At 49.1% G+C, this 18,906-nt stretch overlaps 1 protein-coding gene and 1 pseudogene across 6 annotated transcripts in view; one reads left to right on the plus strand and one right to left on the minus strand.

Annotated features, from left to right (window-relative positions):
- Positions 1-18,906, minus strand: part of VWA2 (von Willebrand factor A domain containing 2) — a 47,068-nt gene that overhangs the window by 13,513 nt on the left and 14,649 nt on the right. For all 6 annotated transcript variants that reach the window (XM_059173117.1, XM_059173120.1, XM_059173115.1 and 3 more), the window contains 2 exons: positions 13,341-13,450; positions 4,472-4,666 (listed from right to left, as the gene is read on the minus strand). In XM_059173117.1, the coding sequence (XP_059029100.1) occupies positions 4,472-4,666; positions 13,341-13,450 (305 nt within the window). The remainder of the gene's footprint in view (positions 1-4,471; positions 4,667-13,340; positions 13,451-18,906) is intronic.
- On the plus strand, positions 3,519-4,220 carry LOC131830665 (proteasome maturation protein-like; annotated as a pseudogene).

The raw sequence follows: 18,906 nt of genomic DNA on the forward strand, positions 1-18,906 counted from the left end.
CAGCGGCAACCTCATCCGCCCGGGGTGCCGGTGAGGTCCAGAAGCGAACCCGAGCGAGACCCCGAGGGTGCCCAAAGCACGGGTCCTAATGTGTGCGCTCCAGAGCCCGCCTGCTTCCTCAGAGGAAGGCCTCCCCCTCGGAACCAGCAGCTCTTCTCAGAGACCCGGTCCTCACGGAGGTCGCGGTCTGGCCGTGTCACCCAGAGCCGAGGAGGAAAAAACGTGACCAGAAAGGAAATGAGGGAACGTGGCTGTGCTTGGTGGCAAGACGAGAAAACCGAGGCCGGCTCATGACAGAGAAAAGTCCCGAAGAACGAGAAGCACTCGAAGGCCAGCGACGTGAGGTTGTGTGGAGGAAGGAGCCAGAGGGCACCACTGTTAGGGCCCGGGACAGAAGTGACACGTGGCTTGATAACCCAGGACATGAAGAGAGCGTTAAAGGATGCCGAGAAGCCTTTCTGAGAAGACAGGGGCGTCAGTAATGGGTTTAGCATCTTGCCCACCAGAAACTCATCCAACGAGACAAAGGCTTGCCAGTGTGGCCGAAACTTCATTTATCTCTAAAATGTACTGATCCCTGTCACTCCCCATTCTCCCCAGGACGAGGGCGCCCCCTGGCCCGCACAGGGGGGCATCCAGAGGGCAGCCCAGCAGCACATTTTCACCAACGCCAGAGCTGAGAACCATCAGGGAAGGGGCTCGATGAATACTCCCAGGAGGTGAGAGTCAGGTTTTCATGCCCGCAGAGAGCCTCACCCTGTCTACAGCAGCGGCTCTCAAACTTCAGGGGGCATCAGAACCACTGAGGGCCAGATACACCGCTGAAGGAGGCACCTCGGCCCAGAGTTTTGGAGATTCTGCGGGGTAGGGCCCGACTGTGTGTGTTCCTAACACGTTCTCACTTGCTGGTGCTGCTGGTCCAGGAAACAGACTTTTGAGAACCTCTGGTCGGCCGTGACCCGGCCTTTGACCAGCAGTTGGGGGAGCGGAGTCCGGAGGGCCTGGAAACCCAGCGGGCTTCCTCGGGTGGTTGCTGTGTCTGAGCCATGTCCCCTCTCCTGATTCTCGATTCCTCCAAGGGAGGGGTACTCAAAGCATGTCCATGGGCCGGTGCAGGCCCCCCACCCTGTTTCACCCTCACCCAGAACCAGACAAGCACAGACACAGAATAAAAATCCTTAGAATCTAGTTGTACAGTGACTTGACAGAGTCCTTTTCGGTCTGCTTGGATCAAATAATCAACATTTGAGCTCCCTGTCTGTTTTTTTTATTTTACTTTCCCAGTAGCTCATTTGTATTGTATTTCTCTGAAGTCCCAGGCCACGATGGGATTAAAACACAAAACAAGGCAAACTGGACTCCGCCACAGGCCATCTGAGAAGCGCGCTCCCGCAAGCAGCTAGAGAAGAAAGCCCAGAACGGGCCACAGATGTCCACCGTCTGGGAAGCTCCAGCCTCACTGACAGAACCGTGACGTGCAAGGTCGTCCATCCAGTACCGTGTGGGAGGCGTGGGAGGTGAGCCGGGAAGCAACACCCTCGTCTCCTCTCTCACCGGGCTTATCTCCTCCTATGTGAGGACACGTGAAGAGTCCACGATGAGGGCATCTCACTGCCAGTAACGACAGCATGACAACGGTGCTGGGAACTGTCTGCACCACCACCAGGACGTGGCCCGGCATGTCCCCTTAGCACTGCACTGGCTGGGCCGTGGGAGTCTTCCCTCTCCGCACTCCCCCGGGAGATCTCCAGGTGACAAATGCCGTCCCCGAGGGCAGGGTCTCTGTGCAGCCTCTCCTGAGCCCTGGGCTCCTACACGCAGCTGCTGACTCAGCTTCCCTACTCAGACGTCCCGTCTGCCCCTCAGAATTGATCTGGAACAGGACACGGCTTCCCTGGTTCTTCCCCAGGCTTCCCCATCTCAGGAGACAGCACTCCCTCTCCCCGAGGGGCTCCGGCCAAAATCCTTCCATGTTCCCTTCAGCGGCCACTCATCTCTGCCTTCAGAACAGACCCTCAGTCTAACCATTCGTCAGGGGCTCACAGCGCCCCCTTAATACACACGGCCGTTACCGCTCATGTGAACAGCTTCCAAAGGCTGCCTGCCTCAATGCCCCTTGTCCCCGAGTACTGCTTCTCCTCTCTCCTTCCACCTCAGCCCGCCCATCTATGCTCTACCTGGCGGGCAGGTAGAGCATCTTCAGGTGTCATCTTCTACAAAAGTTAGCCAACACTGGCCGTTTCCCTGCTCAGAGCCTTCCCAGGGCTTCCCAACCTACTCACGATCAAGTCCCAAGTCTTGACTATGACCCACAGAGGCTCTGGACCTGACTCCCACCTACCTCTTCTGCCCTATTTCTTGTAATCCACCCCTCGTTTGCTGGCTTCCAGACACGCCCTGGTGGACACACTAAGCTAGCTACTGCCTCAGGGCCTTTGTGCTTGCCACACGCCTGCCTACCCTGTTCTTTTCCCTGCTGTCTAGGAGGCTTGCTACTCCTTTGACTCAAGTTTCTCCTCCAAAGTCAACTCCTGACAGACTCCCCTCTCTAAACTAGCTGGGCTCCCTGATTCTCATCGGTCTGTTAACCTTCTCTCTTACTCTTTCTCCTCTGCCTTTTATTTCCACCTGAAATGACATTATTGTTTATTCACTCACTTGTTTATCATCTAGTTCCTTTCCTAGAATGGGAACTCCGTGAAGGCAGGCAGCTGGTACTGTCTCTGTATCCCTAAACACTCAAGAATAGTGTCTGGCGTATTTACTGAGAATCAAAAATGTACTAAAATTAATGGGGAGGGGCATCTGGGTGGCTCAGTGGGTTAAGCCTCTGCCTTCAGCTCAGGTCCTGATCTCAGGGTCCTGGGATCGAGCCCCACATCGGGCTCTCTGCTCCGCGGGGAGCCTGCTTCCTTTCCTTTCTCTCTGCCTGCCTCTGCCTAGTTGTGATCTCTGTCAAATAAATAAATAAAATCTTAAAAAAATAAATATATAAAATTAACGGAGAGATTTCTGTGTGCAGACATAGCACCAGGACCAGAGTCCTTTCATGTAATACCCCTGACAACGAGGGCCCACGAAGGCACCTCCCATTTTAAGGTTGAGAGCAGTGAGGACGCGTGGAAAGCACATGCCAGCATCTGGGAAGGGGAGCGGCCCGGCCCAGGCCCCCATGCTCCCGGCCTCTGGAAGGGGTCTGTGACTCAAGCTAATGAGAAGCCTTTCTTGGATCATTCAACTGGAAGCATGACCCTGCTCTCTCCGGGGTGCAGCTGGGCGCAGCGGGCAGCCATGGGTCCCGGTCCCTCGGGGGGCCAGGCTGAGGGAGTGGCAGATGCGTGTGGAGGACAGAAAAGGATCTTCATGGCTCCTGCTCGCCCCAAGGGACCCCCCGACCCACCCAGTAAAGTGAGAGGAACCCATGACTTCCATTTCTGCCCCAAAGAATTGAGAGTCAAGGAGCGGCGGGGCCAGCTGGTGGGGACGGGGCCGAGAGGCTGTTCACAAAGCAAGTGAAGATGAACACCGGAGGGCTGGGGTCTCGGTTACAGGACAGCATTCCTGTACTGAGCTTTCAGCAAGTGGACCTTTCTTTCTTTCTTTCTTTCTTTTTTTTTTTTTTTTTAAAGATTTTACTTATTCATTTGACAGAAGAGATCACAGGTAGGCAGAGAGAGAAGAGGAAGCAGGCTCCCTGCTGAGCAGAGAGCCCGATGTGGGGCCCCATCCCAGGACTACAGGATCAAGACCTGAGCCAAAGGCAGAGGCTTTACCCACTGAGCCACCCGGGGCCCCGCCAGCAGACGTTTTGAAAGTCATGATCATCTTCCAAAAGGCTTTCCTTGTGTGAAAAATGAACATTTGGATTATCAGAACTCTTGAAGTATCAGAAAAAAATTTTCAGTTCAACCAAGATAAAATGAATTTTTCTACACTCAGAAACATCCAGGGTCTGTCTGCTCCACTCACATTACAAACGGAATTCAAGGCAGCGCAGCTGGTTCAGCGTCTTCCATTGCTTCCGAGCTCCGAACCTTTCACTGGGTATTTTGAGGATAATGAGGAGACTACTGGGTTTGAAGATATTCTTAATGCCCCATCACAAAGTGAACGAATGGGACAGCCACACTTGATGGTGGAATATAAACTCAGTTTACTGTCCTCTGTTGTGTTGTTCATGAAAACAGAGGCGCTGCGTGTTGTTTATAGTCATCTTTTGACTATAATTTGATGCACACAACATTAAAAGTACTGACACATGAAAAAATAAAAAGAATTAAGACTCAAGTTTCCGGCGCTGACAACCCCTAAATCAGAGGCCACACACGCTCCCAGACTTGGCGCTCCCTACACAGGCACGACATACGGAGCGAGGAGAAGATAGAGCCCAGGAAGGACCAGGGCGGTCTGGCCAGACCCCTTCCTGTCCCGTGGCTGTGAAGTGTCTCCACAGCGTTCCGGGGGCTCTTACCTTGGAAACCGGACCCCGACGGCAAATATGGTGACGCCTCTTTCCTTCAGCTGCTTGGCGGGCAGCGCCAGGTGCCCTTGGGACCGCCCGTCAGTGACGACCACAAGGATCTGGGGCACAGAAGCGTTCCGGCCGCCGGGGAAGCCTTGGCGCAGAAGGTATTTCAGGGCCAGGCCTGTCTCTGTGCGCCCTCCTCTAAGCTCACACAGGGGGAGAAAGCAAAGACGAGTCAGTCACCCACGGACAGGAGGCCCGACGACCCCCTGCAACAAGGGGCTTCTCGGTTGTTGGTGACCGTCGCGCTCTCCCACCTCCAGTGACAGCTCGGGGGCTGACAACCCTCATCGTGCGCGTATCTAACACCCACCTCCCGCCTCCCCCCATCTGTGTCATCCCCTTCTTGCTATGGCTCAGCGTCTCCTTGGGGGCAGTGCGGGGGGTAAACAGGTCACTGAGCTGAAGAAAACCGTGTGCATCTGTGAGGGCGAAGGGCAGGGTTTTGATCTGAAGGTCGGAGGTGGGGGGCGGGGGTCATGTCTATGATCAGGTCTTCCTGGCTCGATTCCAGCTCAGGGTTGGGTGCTGGGAGGCCGAACTGACGGACAACTGGAGGGCAGGGACGTCACAGCGGTCCCACCTCGTCCCAGCCCCGTTTGAGGGACAGTCCACTGAGCTTGGAATGAAATCTTACAGTAGGAGGCTCCCGCAGGCGTCCTCGGGGGGAGAACCGCCAGCTCTCAGAGTCAAGTGGGCAGAACATGGTGATTCCCTACAGTGGGTTTTAGGCCAAACCTTTCGGTGGGTGGAAACACATCCCACATGGAAAACAAGGTCAAGGCTGATGGAATCACTGTACACACAGAAAAAACCATGAGACCGTCATTCTGAACTGCCGATCGCAGAGCGAAGATCTGGCGTACTTGGTTATTCTCAGGCTACACTGAGCGTCAGTGAAGGCGATGTCTGCCTCGCAGAGGGCCCTACAGTGATTCTTCTAATGTGCAAACACCTAACTGACAGGAGGTGTGTGAATGCCTACGTGTGTGAATGTGTGTATACTTTTTAAACATAACACTGCAAATGCTCAGTTCTCATGTAAGCCTGACGTGGTCCTCCTGCCTGGGCATCTGTCCTGCTCTGTTCTCCTCCAAGTTGCTCCTTAGAGATCCATCCAGGCTCCTTGCATTTTGTGGTTTCCCCCTTCCTCACCATCCTCAAAGTCCTCTCCATTCAGCAGAGATGAGGGAAGAGCAAGGAGTGTGCTTGGAAGGATTTATGGCCCAGGCCCAGAATGTTCTTCACTTCTACTGCTTTTTGTCGAAAGTGCGCCCTTAAAGGGCAATTCTCTCCGCAGGGCTCCATAAACTTAGCAAATGTCAGCAAGAGTGCAGAGCTCCTAGAACGAAGACTCTGTCTACCAGAGATCAGCATCTGCATCAGTAAGAATGCCAGTTTTCAGCCCACAGGTGTTTACCGTGGACTCTCTAAATGCAAGATAGTGAGAGGGAGACCAGGAAGCATAACACGATCCCAGCCCGCAACGAACTGCCCGTCTAAGCCGAAGAAAGAGGACCGGCCAGCAAATACAAATTACCAGTGAGAGGATGACAATGAACAAGACTTCTGAGGGGGGCTTCACTGAGGGGAGGAGTTGGGAACAGGCTCCCGCAGGAAAAGTGTCTGATGGAGTCTTGGTGGGTCTATGGATTAGGAGGGGGAAGGTCCACTCCAATCCGGAGAAAGTGTGTAAGCAAAGACACTGGGGAACACCACTGGCTGTGTCCTGAGGCTGGTAAGCAGAGCCTGGCCTGAGCAAGGGGCTTATCCAAGGGGGGGAAGAGAGCACACCAAGTGCCCCCAACCCTCCTCACACTCTGCTGGTCTGCCTACAAGACACTGAAGACAACCAACGAGGGATGATTGGAGAGATGAAGTGAGTTTTTAATGAAACAAAATTAAGAGCAGACTGATATAGTTGAGAAGTGGAGAAAGCTAATGAAAGAAAGATTGGAAAAGATCACTTCGCTTCCTAGCAGCCAGAGTGAAAAGAACAGGGCTGAGCTGAGTTATTCTTCGATTTCCGAGAAGACCTACTACCTTTACCAAAGCCCGTGTGTCTATGAAGAGCCTTCCTCTAAGGTCCCTGGACGGACAAACTGTTTCCTGTTTCTAAAAGACAATACTAGCACCAAGTTTCTCCTTCAGGCCAAGTATCTCACTTACTCCTCTTACTGAAGTAATTCTCCAACTCTGGTAAAATGTGCTAATATTACCCTCATTTAACAGACGAGGAAACTCCAGCCCAAAGAACAGTAATGCTAACTGCTAATATTTCCAGAGCACTTCTCATGAGGCAGGCATGGCTGTGTGTGTGTGTGGGCAGATGCTAAGCTCCGATAATTCTCACCATAGCTCCCTGAGATACGGAAGTTCAGGGAAAGGCCTTATTAAAAGTCACACAGCTCATGAACGTGGAGGCAGGACTTGAACCCTGGACCCTCCACCTCCAGAACCTGAGTTCTTAGCCATAACATTATACAGCCATTCAAGTCATCTGCCTCTGACCCAGCTAGCTGGAGGTTAAACAGTCAGACTGATTCCAAAGCCAGTGGTCTTTCTCTCGCCAGGGGTTGAAAAATTACAACCTGTGGGCCAAATCTAGTCTGCCAGGTTTTACAGATAAAATTTTACTGGGAAACAGACACGCCCCTTCATTTATGTCTTGTCTATGCAATACATAAATGATGGCAGGCCAAGCCTGAAGTATTTCCTCTATGGCTCTTCACTGAAAAAGTCTGCTGACCCTTGCTCTAGGCTGTTCTACCTAAATGGTCCCAATGCTGTTTACCAAAAGCCAAGGTGCCCCCATGCCACAGAGCTCCCTGGGCCTTCACACTCCTGGCAGTGTGCCCCCAAGCCTCCTAGCTGTGGTTAGAGAGAACTCAAATGTCAAAGACGTGGGAGCTCAGGCTTCCCACTGCCCTGGCCTGGGGGGAGCGTCTGCCCTTCGTATCACTCAGCATATGAATAGCCATGCAGCCTGTCCTCTCCACTTCTGCTCCCTAACCTGCCTCCCCCCAACCCCTGAACTCTCCACAGGTCAGGTGAGATTCCTAAAGACATCTGAACTCTGGGAAATGAGGAAAAGTCCTGCCACCTCTGCGTTCCTGTGCAGCATTTCTAACTCAGAGTCTGTTCTGAGCTCAGGGTCTGGCTCCAGACAACGGAGGTCCCAGGCCAGAGTCTCTCCAGAATTTTTCCAATTCCTCTCGGTGAGACTAAACCAGACCGGAAGCGAAGGCTCACAGACTGACTACTGTCTCGGGAAGTTGTGACTGAAGGGCACGGACCTTTCCTGACAGGGGTGGGGTGTGGTTCCAGATTCTAAACATTTTGCCACTCATGTGGGTTAAGAACATGGGCTCTACAATAGATCCATGAGAAGTGTTCCACATCACTCGGCATTAGGGAAATACAAATTAATACCACAGTGAGATACCACCTCACACCACTGAGAATGGCTAAAATTAACAAGTCAGGAAATGACAGATGCTGGCAAGTATGTGGAGAAAGGGGAACCCTCCTACACTGCTGGTGGGAATGCAAGTTGGTGCAGCCACTCTGGAAAACAGCATGAGGGCTCCTCAAAAAGTTGAAAATAGAGCTACCCCACTACCCAGCAATCGCCTACTGGGTATTTACTCTAAAGATACAAATGTATTGATCCCAAGGAGCACATGCATCTGAATGTTTATAGCAGCAATGTCTACAATAGCCAAACTATGGAAAGAACCTAGATGTCCATCAACAGATGAATGGAAAAAGAAGATGTGGTATATACATACAATGGAATACTATGCAGCCATCAAAGAAATACAATCTGGCCATTTGCAATGACGTGGATGGAACTAGAGGGTATTATGCTGAGTGAAAGAAGTCAACCAGAAAAAGACAATTATCCCTGATATGAAGAATTTGAGGGGCAGGGAAGGGGGGGGTTGGGGGTAGGCAAGGAAAAAATGAAACAAGATGAGATCAGGAGGGAGACAAACCATAAGAGACCTTAAACTGAGGGTTGCTGGGGGTGGCGGGGGTAGGGATAGGGTGGTTGGGTTATGGACATGGGGGAGGGTATGTGCTATGGTGAGTGCTGTGAAATGTGTAAGCCTGATGATTCACAGACCTGTACCCCTGGGGCAAATAATACATTATACGTTAATAAAAATAATTAAAAATAAAACACGGGCTCTAGAGCTGGTGGGACTCAAATATTCGATCTGAAATTTATTAGCCAAGTAAACTAGAAAGTTACTTAAGTTACTTAACCTGAGAGTCAGTTTCCTTCCCTGTTAAAGTAGGGACAGTAATAGTATTGAGGATTAAATGCTACACCCAGTACCTCCTAGTACCTAGTGAGTGTTCCATTAGTGGTAGTTACCATGATAAATTAACTAGCAATCCTACTCCAAGAAGTTTATCTTTTGAGTTAGTCTCAAATTCCAATGAGCTTAAAAATCCCTTGGGACGGGGCACCTGGGTGGCTCAGTGGGTTAAAGCCTCTGCCTTCGGCTCAGGTCATGATCCCAGCCAGGGTCCTGGGATGGAGCCCCGAGCTCACTTCCCCACCCCTGACCCTGCCCTCTCTCTGCCTGCCTCTTTACCTGTAAATAAATAAAATCTTTAAAAAAAAAAAAAAAATCCCTTGGGAGGCAGAATAATGGAGATTCTCAGATCCTATCATCAGAGACTCCAGACTGGTGGTGGGTGTGTGACCAGGCTGGGAATCTGTGTTTTAAATCGGCTTCCTCTGCCCCAGTGATCACATGGATGCAAGTAATCCGTGGAACAGATTCTGAGAAATAATTCATCAGAAAACTCACTGTAGGGAGAGGGGTTTGATTACAGGTATTTTTTTTTCTCTTTCTTTAATCAATAGACAAAGACATTGCTCAGAAGCAATGTGTATGTATCCTTTTAGAGGAATGACTTAATATACTATGATAGTTTAATTCATTGGGTTATTATACAACCATTAAAAAGGATCAACATGAAAAATAATGCAACTATATCCAAAAAAGACACACCAAATAGTAAGTTGAAAAAGAACAAAATACCTTGTAATTGCGACTCCCCTAAAAGCTGTGCTTGACCGTTAATGTGGCTTGAAAGACGCCACAGACAGCTACAAAAGGCTCCATGCTAAGGTAAAGAGGTGCTATTTTTGTAGAGCTATCTAAATACAGTAAAACACTGATAAAGCTACAGATGGGGTCCAAAAAAAAAAAAGCAGTCCCAGAAAATCAGAGCTGCGTTCCTGGGAGATTAGGGAAATGACTGAGGGAGGTTACACAGCCAGCTGGCCAGGAGCTCTGGACATTTGGAGTGGATCTGGCTGGCCATGCTCTATCTGATTTTATGTTATCACAGGGTGCAAAACTGGAAGATTTGATTGCAGTATTTTTAAACTTCTTATTGCAAAGGAGCGATAAAGGATCATCAGGACGGTTCCTTAGCCACCTCAAAACACACTTCAGGGGATCGCTGTGGTCTAAAAAGGCAAGTATTTGGGTGGGGGAGGGTTGGGTAGAGCCGTCCCAATCAATCCAGCCTTTAAAATTTCACTGCAGAAAAAGGGTAGAGTCGCAGGGAGGTCATCACTCCCACTCGGCCAACATTCCTCTGTACTGATTAATAACAACATCTTCATGTTTAGTGTCCTCAGCGACCCTGCAACTGTGGCCAAAAAATTAGTTACTGCCTCCTTGCCTTGTTTGCTACCTCTTATAGTCATCCTAGGACACACGAGCACTAACGACACACAGCCATGCAAGAAGAGCTGACCTTGTGCAGACACATGGAGAAGCTTCTTTCTCCATCCCTCCTGTCCTCACGTGGCACCTTCTTACTGAGTCTTTGGACTTCCTATGCTGTGAATAATACTCTCAAACCCTTCATTATGACTTTCAACACAGATGAGAAGACGTCAACCAACTCTTCAGAGGGTGGGAGAGGAGGGTGGAAAGAGATGGAAAAGGACAGCTGGTGGCATCTGCTGGACGCGCCACAGACCTCCGTGGCCCTCGCCAAGTCACTGCTCCTCCTCAGCCTCAACAGTCTCCCGTAAAAGAACAGGCTGGAACAGATCCTGGATGACCTCTTAAGTACCTTTTTGAACCAATTTGCTGCAATTTGCTTAGATTTCAGAAGAGAGCAGGGCCAGATGATGGAATCAGAGTCACCCAATTTTTGACTTTCAGTTCTAAACTTAAAGCAACAGGTTACTTCTTCTTCTGCCGATGTTAGCATGCATAGAAGGGCTACAAAGATGTTTTTGTAATAAAATGTTATATCAGGGGGCACCTGGGTGGCTCAGTGGGTTAAAGCCTCTGCCTTCAGCTCAGGTCATGATTCCAGGGTCCTGGGATCGAGCCCCACATCGGGCTCTCTGCTGGTGGGGAGCCTGCTTCCCCCTCTCTCTGTCTCTGCCTGAGTCTCTGCCTACTTGTGATTTCTGTCAGATAAATAAATTTTTAAAAAATGTTATATCAGTCATGATATACTTCAAATACCATAAAATTCACCCTTTTAAAAGTATATAATTCCCTGTTTTTTTTAGTATATTCACAGAGTTGGGCAAACATCTCCACTAAGTCCAAAACATTTCATCGCCCCCCAAAGCAGCCCTACACCCATTAGTAATCACTCCTTATCCCCACTCCTCGCCACCTCTGGTAGTGACTAATCTGCTTCTGTCTCTGCTTCTGTTCCAGACATTTCATATAAATGAGAACCTTATTCTCAAGGTTCTCAACCCTATTCTCAACCCTACTCATGCTGGAGCATGAATCACGGCCTCCTTCCTTTTTACGGCTGAATAATATATTCCATTGCTTGGTAGACCACATTTGGTTTATCTGTTCATTCACTAGACATTTGTGTTGTTTCCATTTTTTGGCAATTCTAAACAATGATACTCTGAACAGGAGTATGCAAGTTTTTCTAGGGGCATACATTTTAAGTTTGTTGGGAATAGAGTCGTTGGGTCATATGGTAAATCTGTGTTTACAGGCCAGACTCGTTCCAAAGTTGCTGCACCATTTTACAACCCTACCAGCGGTGCATGAGGGTTCCAGTTTCTCCACGTCCCTGTCAACACTTGCTACTGTCTGCCATTTATCCTAGCCTCGCTAATGGGTGTGAGGTGGTGGTTCATTACAGTTTTGGATCACATTTCCTTAATGGCTAAGGACACTGAGCATCTTCTCAAGTGCTTAATAATCATTTACATATCTTCTCTGGAGAAATGTCTGTTTATAAGGTTTCTTGTAGGGATGATGAAAATGGTCTAAAATTAGATTATAGCAATGGTTGTGTAACTCTGGAAAATACACTCAAAATCACTGAATTGTCCATATTAAGTGTGTGGACTTTATGATATTTAAATTAAATGTCAATAAGGTATTTTTAAAAGGCTAATGTGCATAATAATCACAGGGCAGGGGGTAGTGGGAGAGATCTTTAAAAGGGACAGATTCTAAGTATCTAGTATCCAAGTATCCTAAGCCCAAAGAGGGAATCAGTAGGTCTGGGAGGAAACCAAGGCACCTGCATTTTGACACACTCCCTGGCCAAAGACCTCACTTTAACAGGGGTTGTGCCAGGTATCAGAGCTAAGGACTGCTTCTCTATAAGAAACTATTTTTGGAGGCCTCAAGGATAGAAGGCTCCAAGGGAACTAGGAGAGACCAGGGCACACTAATGTTGTTTTTAACAAACATTTCAATGTGCTCTTTTCTTTTCCCTTTCATTTCTTTGCATTTCACTTGCCTCTCATTCCGTTCAGGGCACCCCTGGGCTGGGGTAAATAACCTGGGATGAAGTCACTGGGGGTTCCTGGGGCCTATAGGGCCCCCATTGCTCCTGCCATGCCCAGTGTGAGGGTGCAGGCTTCTTAGGGACACTGGCAGATGTACAGAGGCCCATGACTGGGGAAAGGGCCACGGAGTCTAGGGCTTTTGCAATTGCCATTGGTGGCGGGCTATAAAGGGCTGGGACCTTTATAAAGAGCTGTCAGTGGCACTCCAGTGGGCACACGCCCCAAGGGGCAGCAGATACCACAGAGGATCCAGAGAGGAAGGAAAGGCATGCTTTGGTGTGGGTTTGTGAATGCGTGTGTGTAGCATGAGTATATAACACACTTTCATACACATAGGGCTAGATGTGTGTATATAATATACATGTATATAAAACATACACCAGATAGATGCGTATTTACATATGCATATTTGCATATACACACATCAGTCGACTTGTATCATGAATAATGTTACGACCCCACTACATACATAATTTATGGGGCGTGTGTGTGTAGGAGCTCTCAAAACCAGAGTCACACTGGAGGACAAGCAACATAAATAGCTATTCAGAAATTTTTAAAGCATTCTTAATGACAGAGCGACACCAACTCTTTCTAGAAGACAAAAAACGAGGCTTCTCTCAGCAACCTTCCCAGCTGACAGCGGTACCCAGGGAAAGAACGGGGAGAAAGAGCCAGTGTTCTTCCCGTCACCTCACGCTCTTGACCCACCTCGACCTTCACCAGCTACTGAGTCCCAGGTTAACTGACTACTCCACACAACAGAAGCAAAAAGACTTCCTTTTTTACCTTGCACTTTTAAACGCCCACCCAGGACGCTGTTACGTAATAATGAGGAGCAGTCCTGAGAGGGGAATTCTCATTACGGACTGTGCATCGCTGGTTCTGGAAGCCAAACCACAGCCCGCTCTCGGGCCAATCACACCCTTCGAGGGAGCGATTTTAAGGGCGGCTGGCTGCGTCCTAACCCCGGCGGCATCTCATCATACATACTTGAAGACCATCCTCTTGATTTTGGCCTTCACTTCCTGTTGCGATGAAAGGGCATCCAAGGGGAATTCCAGACGCGGAGCGGAACTGAACTGCATCGCCCCCACTCGGACCTGCCGTAGGAGACAGAGGGCCCAGGGGTCTGAGAACAAGGTCAAGTCACAAACATTCCTAAGGGAAAAGAAGGGACCAGAAAGGTGAATGACCCTGCCTCCCGCCCACTCAACAACTACCAGTGCCAGGGCTTTCTCCAGTGTCCCTAAAAGAAGGTTCCGAAGACCAGGAGGAGCATCTGGAAGGAAACAGGGAGTCGGCCCGCGTGCCGTGCGGACAACCACCAGTTCAAACTTCTCAGCCCACGTTCCGGCAGCCCTCAGGCCTGGGCTGTCAGCATCTCTAGGGCAGGGTCTCTGGTCACATGTCCAAAGGCCTCCCAGGAGCAGGCACTGTTTTCAGCAATCTCACGCGTTATTTCATTGAACCCACCCAGGTGCCATCAATACTCAGGGGGCTGCTGGAGGAACTGAACTGCAGAGAGGACACAGGTCTGGCCCAGGGCTAGTGAGAGGGGGACACTGGGCCGTTGGACCCTCCTAATGTGCCTCCAGCCCTCGCTAAGCCTCAGCCACGAGGCTTGCCCTCTCAGCCAGCACGGGCTTGCAGCAGAATGCACCCGGGGTGCCACAGCCACCACACATGCATCCTTGGGGTGGGGGGATGGGCAGGGGGCAGTCGCCACACTGGGGAAAGGCCCGCTCTCAGAACGGAGTCACCCTGGAGGACAAGCAACACTGAAGCTGAAGTGACCCTGCAGGCGAAGGAGCCAGAGCCATGGGTGATGCCAGACGGACTCTGCAGCCTCGCTCCGGAGGCCGCTGGAGAAATGCCAACGCCTTCCAAAACCAGAGAAGGGAAACTGAATAAAGTCACTTTCTGGGCTCTGAGGACGCTAGTCAGTCTTGAGCAAAAAGGGCTATACGCGTTTAGGCCTCCTCTCGAGGGCCCACGCCCTGAACCCAGTCACTGGCTCTCTAAAGCCCCTCAAGAAACTGCATTCTCAGCTACTACTCTATCACCTGTCCCCAGTTCTGGCCAAGATTGCAAACAGGCCGTCTGATTCATATTTAAGCAACCAGGCTGCCTTTTACCTACTACCTGAATTCCTGCACTGCCAATCCCGGAGCAGGCCTGGTGCTTTGGGGACCATCAAAGCACTCCACCCCAGCAGGCCAGCTGCACCTGCTCCCGGCGAGCACAGCCCAAAGGATCTTGGTTCAACAGGGAGTTCTAGGGAGGCACTCATAAGCATCTACGGGAGGAAGAAATTTGTCTTGGGTGGGCGTGTGTGGGAGGTGGACGCTGGAAAACAGCAGCAGAGAAGCTCAGGAGATTCTGAGGAACAAAATCCTTTGGAAATCTCCCTGGAAATTAGCTTGGGTTCAAGCGCCATCTCCAACTAGTGGGGAAGAGACGGTCCAGCGAAACTGGGACAACTGAACAGCCACCTACAAAACAGAGCCTCAATCACGAACGGAGTCAGGATCTACATGTGAAAAAATGTAACTGTGAAAGTTCTGGAAGGAAACTAGAGAGAATTTCTTCATAACTTCGAAGTGGAAAAAGGCCTTCCTATGCCTTGAAATCCAGAAGCTATAAAGGAAAAGGCTGATAAATCTGACTGCATAAGGAAAAGTTCTGCAGGGCAAAACATGCCATCATGCAATAAAAAATGAAGACAAATGGAAAATTAGTTTGCAACTCAAGTCAGAGGCACAGGGTTAGTTCTCCCAATATGTAAAAAGTGCCTAGGAATTGATATGTTAAAGACCAACAACACATTAGAAGAAATGGGCAAAGTATATGAACAGGGATTGCACAGGAAACACGAATGTCTCTTCAGTATGAGAGAAGATGCTTAACTGTACCACATGGAGATGTTGCAAAAAGCTAAATACAATGTTTGCAAAGGAAACTAGCAAGTTCTCAAACATTGCTGGTAAGAACATAAATGTTACTGCGTCCATGGAGGGCAATTTGTCAATATTTATTGGAAGTTACAACTACAGGGAAGTCTGGGTGGCTCAGTCAGATAAGCTCAGGTCAGGTCATCATGACTTTGGCTCAGGTCATGATCCCAGGGTCCTGGGACACAGTCCAGCAACAGGCTCCCTGTTCAGTGGGAAGTCTGCTTCTCTCTCTGCCCCTTACCCCACTTGGGCTCTCTCTCACTCATTCCCTCTCTCTCAAATAAATAATCTTTTAAAAGAAGTTACAAAGTTACAATTACATAGGGCTACTTGGAGTTCATCCTGCAGATATACTTATGTGTGAAATAATGGATTTACAGGCTCACCATGTATTTGTAATATCAAATGTCCATCAGTAGGGGATTGGTTAATTAAACCTCAGGAAATCCTTATGACAGAATGTTAATAAGCTGTAAAAAATAATATAGATCTATATTAATGCCTATGTTACTTATATACTTAGATATGGAAAGACTTCCAAGATACCGTGAAGAGAAAAAGGCAAAGGATAGAACAGTGAATATAGCATGGTACACTTCATACTGCTTGTGTTTGGAGAAGTGGTTCTGGAAGGATGCTCAAGAAAGCTGATAGGGACAGGCGCCTGGGGGGCACAGTCGGTTACATGTCCGACTCTTGGTTTCAGCTCTGGTCGTGATCTCAGGGTTGTGGGATCGGGCCCAGCGTGGGGCAGCACACTCAGCATGGAGTCGGCTTGAGACTCTCTCTCCCTCTGCCCCTCCCAACCATGCCTGCACGCATGTTCTCTCTCAAATCAATCAATCAATCTTCTTTTTAAAAAAAGCAAGCAGGTAGGAAAACTGGGCAGATGGAAAATATATGAGCAGGAGGGAAACTAGGCATTGACTGCGTTTTAATTGAACCATGTGAATGGATTATTGAGTTAAAAAAAAACTCCCCGGAGACCAGCAGCTGGGTGTATTTACTTGAATTAAACAGGAAGGATACAACTTCAAAACAAAACAAGACAGAAATAACTTGAGTCAGTGGTTAAGACATTTAATGTAATTGGTGGTTTGGGAGCAAAGCAGTTTCCTTTTATCTTCAGTTGACTGTATGCTCAAGGGCAAGCCTGCCCGGATTTCTCGCGCTCTGTAATCACTCTGCTGCAGTCACTGTACTGGAGCCAGGAAGCAAACTTCTCAGCTTTTAATCACTGGGAGGAAGACTTCAAACACCTTCCATCCATCTCCACAACACAACATCCATAACAAGCCTTACCTTACAGCACCTTGAAAACTAAATTTTAGAAAGGAAAAAAAGGCGCAGATCCCTTGTACATGGAGGTATAAAGAGGCACAGAAATGCAGCAGCAAATACAGAAAGCCTCAAGCACGAATCAGATCAAACAATCTTTAAAGGCTCTCCTGCAAACACCCTTTGCTAGCATTCCAGCAAGTCGGAATGGCTCAAGCTCAAGGTCCAGCGGCTCACTAGCTCACTCAAACAGAGCCGCCCGCCCCCCAAACCCTTTGCTCAACGAATCTTGCTGGAGAAAGTTTTTCTCAGGTCCAGCCCCAAGAGAACTCTCTGAATGCCCAGATTCTGTCTGAATGAAATAGAGCCACTCTGCACCCTCTTTCGCCTGAACGTCATCATCGGCTTCCTTCATCTATGGAAGTTTCCAGGGCTCTCACTGTTCTGGCTCCTTGTGATGGGTACTGAGTGGTTTGCCCATTTCTAGCCTAAAAATCAGCCTCCGGAAATAATGCCACATTTTAAATGTGGTCTGGCAGCACCAAGCTTTAATTCCCCAAGTTCTGGAAAACTGTGGTTGACATAGCTGCACCGGTGCACACCAGCCATGAAGTCTTTTGTGGTGGTTTTCTTACGCTGTTAGAGGATGCTGAATTCCATCAGTGCCCACCCCTTACACATCACACACACACACACACACAGTGCCACAATACCAGCTATCCATTTGCCATGCAATAGGGTATGACTTCTTGGTGTCACCTCATCTTGACCCAGGGGCTACCCACTGGGAGGGACAAAGGACCTAACAGAGCAAGTCCTGAGCTCAGGGTCAAGATCCTCAGTTCTTCCACACTTAGCTGTTTCCTCTGATTATTGTGTGACCCCAGGCAGTTACTTAGCCTCTCTGAGTCTGTTTCTTCATCAGTAAAATGTTCACCTATACTCCACACAGCTCTTCTCTCCCAAGCTACCATCCTCTGGGGCCTCCAGGCCTCCCATTTCAGGACACACACTACATCACTGCCGACATCAAGCATTTGGTTTTTATGGCTCTTCCTCCACAAATAACTACTGAAACCTCATGGGGGGAATCGCCTCCTTTGGAAAGCAGTACACTGTGCAGAAGAAGATGGGGATTCAGAAGTCTGTGGCCCTGGTCCTCTGAGGACCTGCGATGGCTTCACGGTTGGAACTTCCAGGCTGCCCAAGCCCAAATGGAATAGAATCTGCTCTGGTGTCTTCAGACGGCCATGCCAGATGGCAGGCAGACCAGGGTGATGGGCTCACTCTCCCCAAACTACCTGCCATTCTGGAGAAAATCCGGCTTTCATTAAAAGCCACTTTTGCTCTTCAGTCCTAGAGGTTTTTCTGGGATTAACCATGGAATGTCATCTTGGAAAACCACTTCCTTCTGCAACCTGTTTGCAAGTAGTCTCTAATTCAAGTTAAGAATGGCTTTTCAGGGGCGCCTGGGTGGCTCAGTTGGTTAAGCAGCTGCCTTCAGCTCAGGTCATGATCCCAGCGTCCTGGGATCGAGTCCCGCATCGGGCTCCTTGCTTGGTAGGGAGCCTGCTTCTCCCTCTGCCTTTGCCTGCCATTCTGTCTGCCTGTGCTCACTCTTTCTCCCTCTCTCTCTCTCTAATAAATAAATAAAATCTTTAAAAAAAAAAAAAAAAAAAAAAAAAAAAAGAATGGCTTTTCAGGGGCGCCTGGGTGGCTCAGTGGGTTAAGCTGCTGCCTTCGGCTCAGGTCATGATCTCAGGGTCCTGGGATCGAGTCCCACATCGGGCTCTCTGCTCAGCGGGGAGCCTGCTTCCTCCTCTCTCTCTCTGCCTGCCTCTCTGCCTGCTTGTGATTTCTCTCTGTCAAATAAATAAATAAAATCTTTAAAAAAAAAAAAAAAAAAAAAAAAGAATGGCTTTTCAGATCAAAACACCCTTCTTAAATTTTGACTTTGGAGTAGGTTCACACGGCTCAAAATCCATCAAGTATTTAAAAAAAAGTAAAACGGTAGAGTCCCCCCACTGGATCTGCACCCCCTCTGCTCAACAGCGAACCACTGTTCTCAGCCTCTTCACAGATCTCTCCAAGTACCAACACAGACTTTTTCCCCCCTTTTTCATAAAAAGTCACACATTACATATGACATTTGCCTCTTACTTTTTAGTCTCATCTGGGTTGGTGCCCCTCCATCTAAGAGAACTTCCCCATTCACTTTCTACCGCTGCCCGATGTTTCCCTTATGAATGTACCCTAATGAATTCACCTGTCACCTGTGAGTGGGCGTTTGCATGACCTGAAATGTTTTATGATCATAAACAAAC

Source organism: Mustela lutreola, chromosome 4 (genome assembly GCF_030435805.1).
Source record: "Mustela lutreola isolate mMusLut2 chromosome 4, mMusLut2.pri, whole genome shotgun sequence".
Classification (NCBI taxonomy): domain Eukaryota; kingdom Metazoa; phylum Chordata; class Mammalia; order Carnivora; family Mustelidae; genus Mustela; species Mustela lutreola.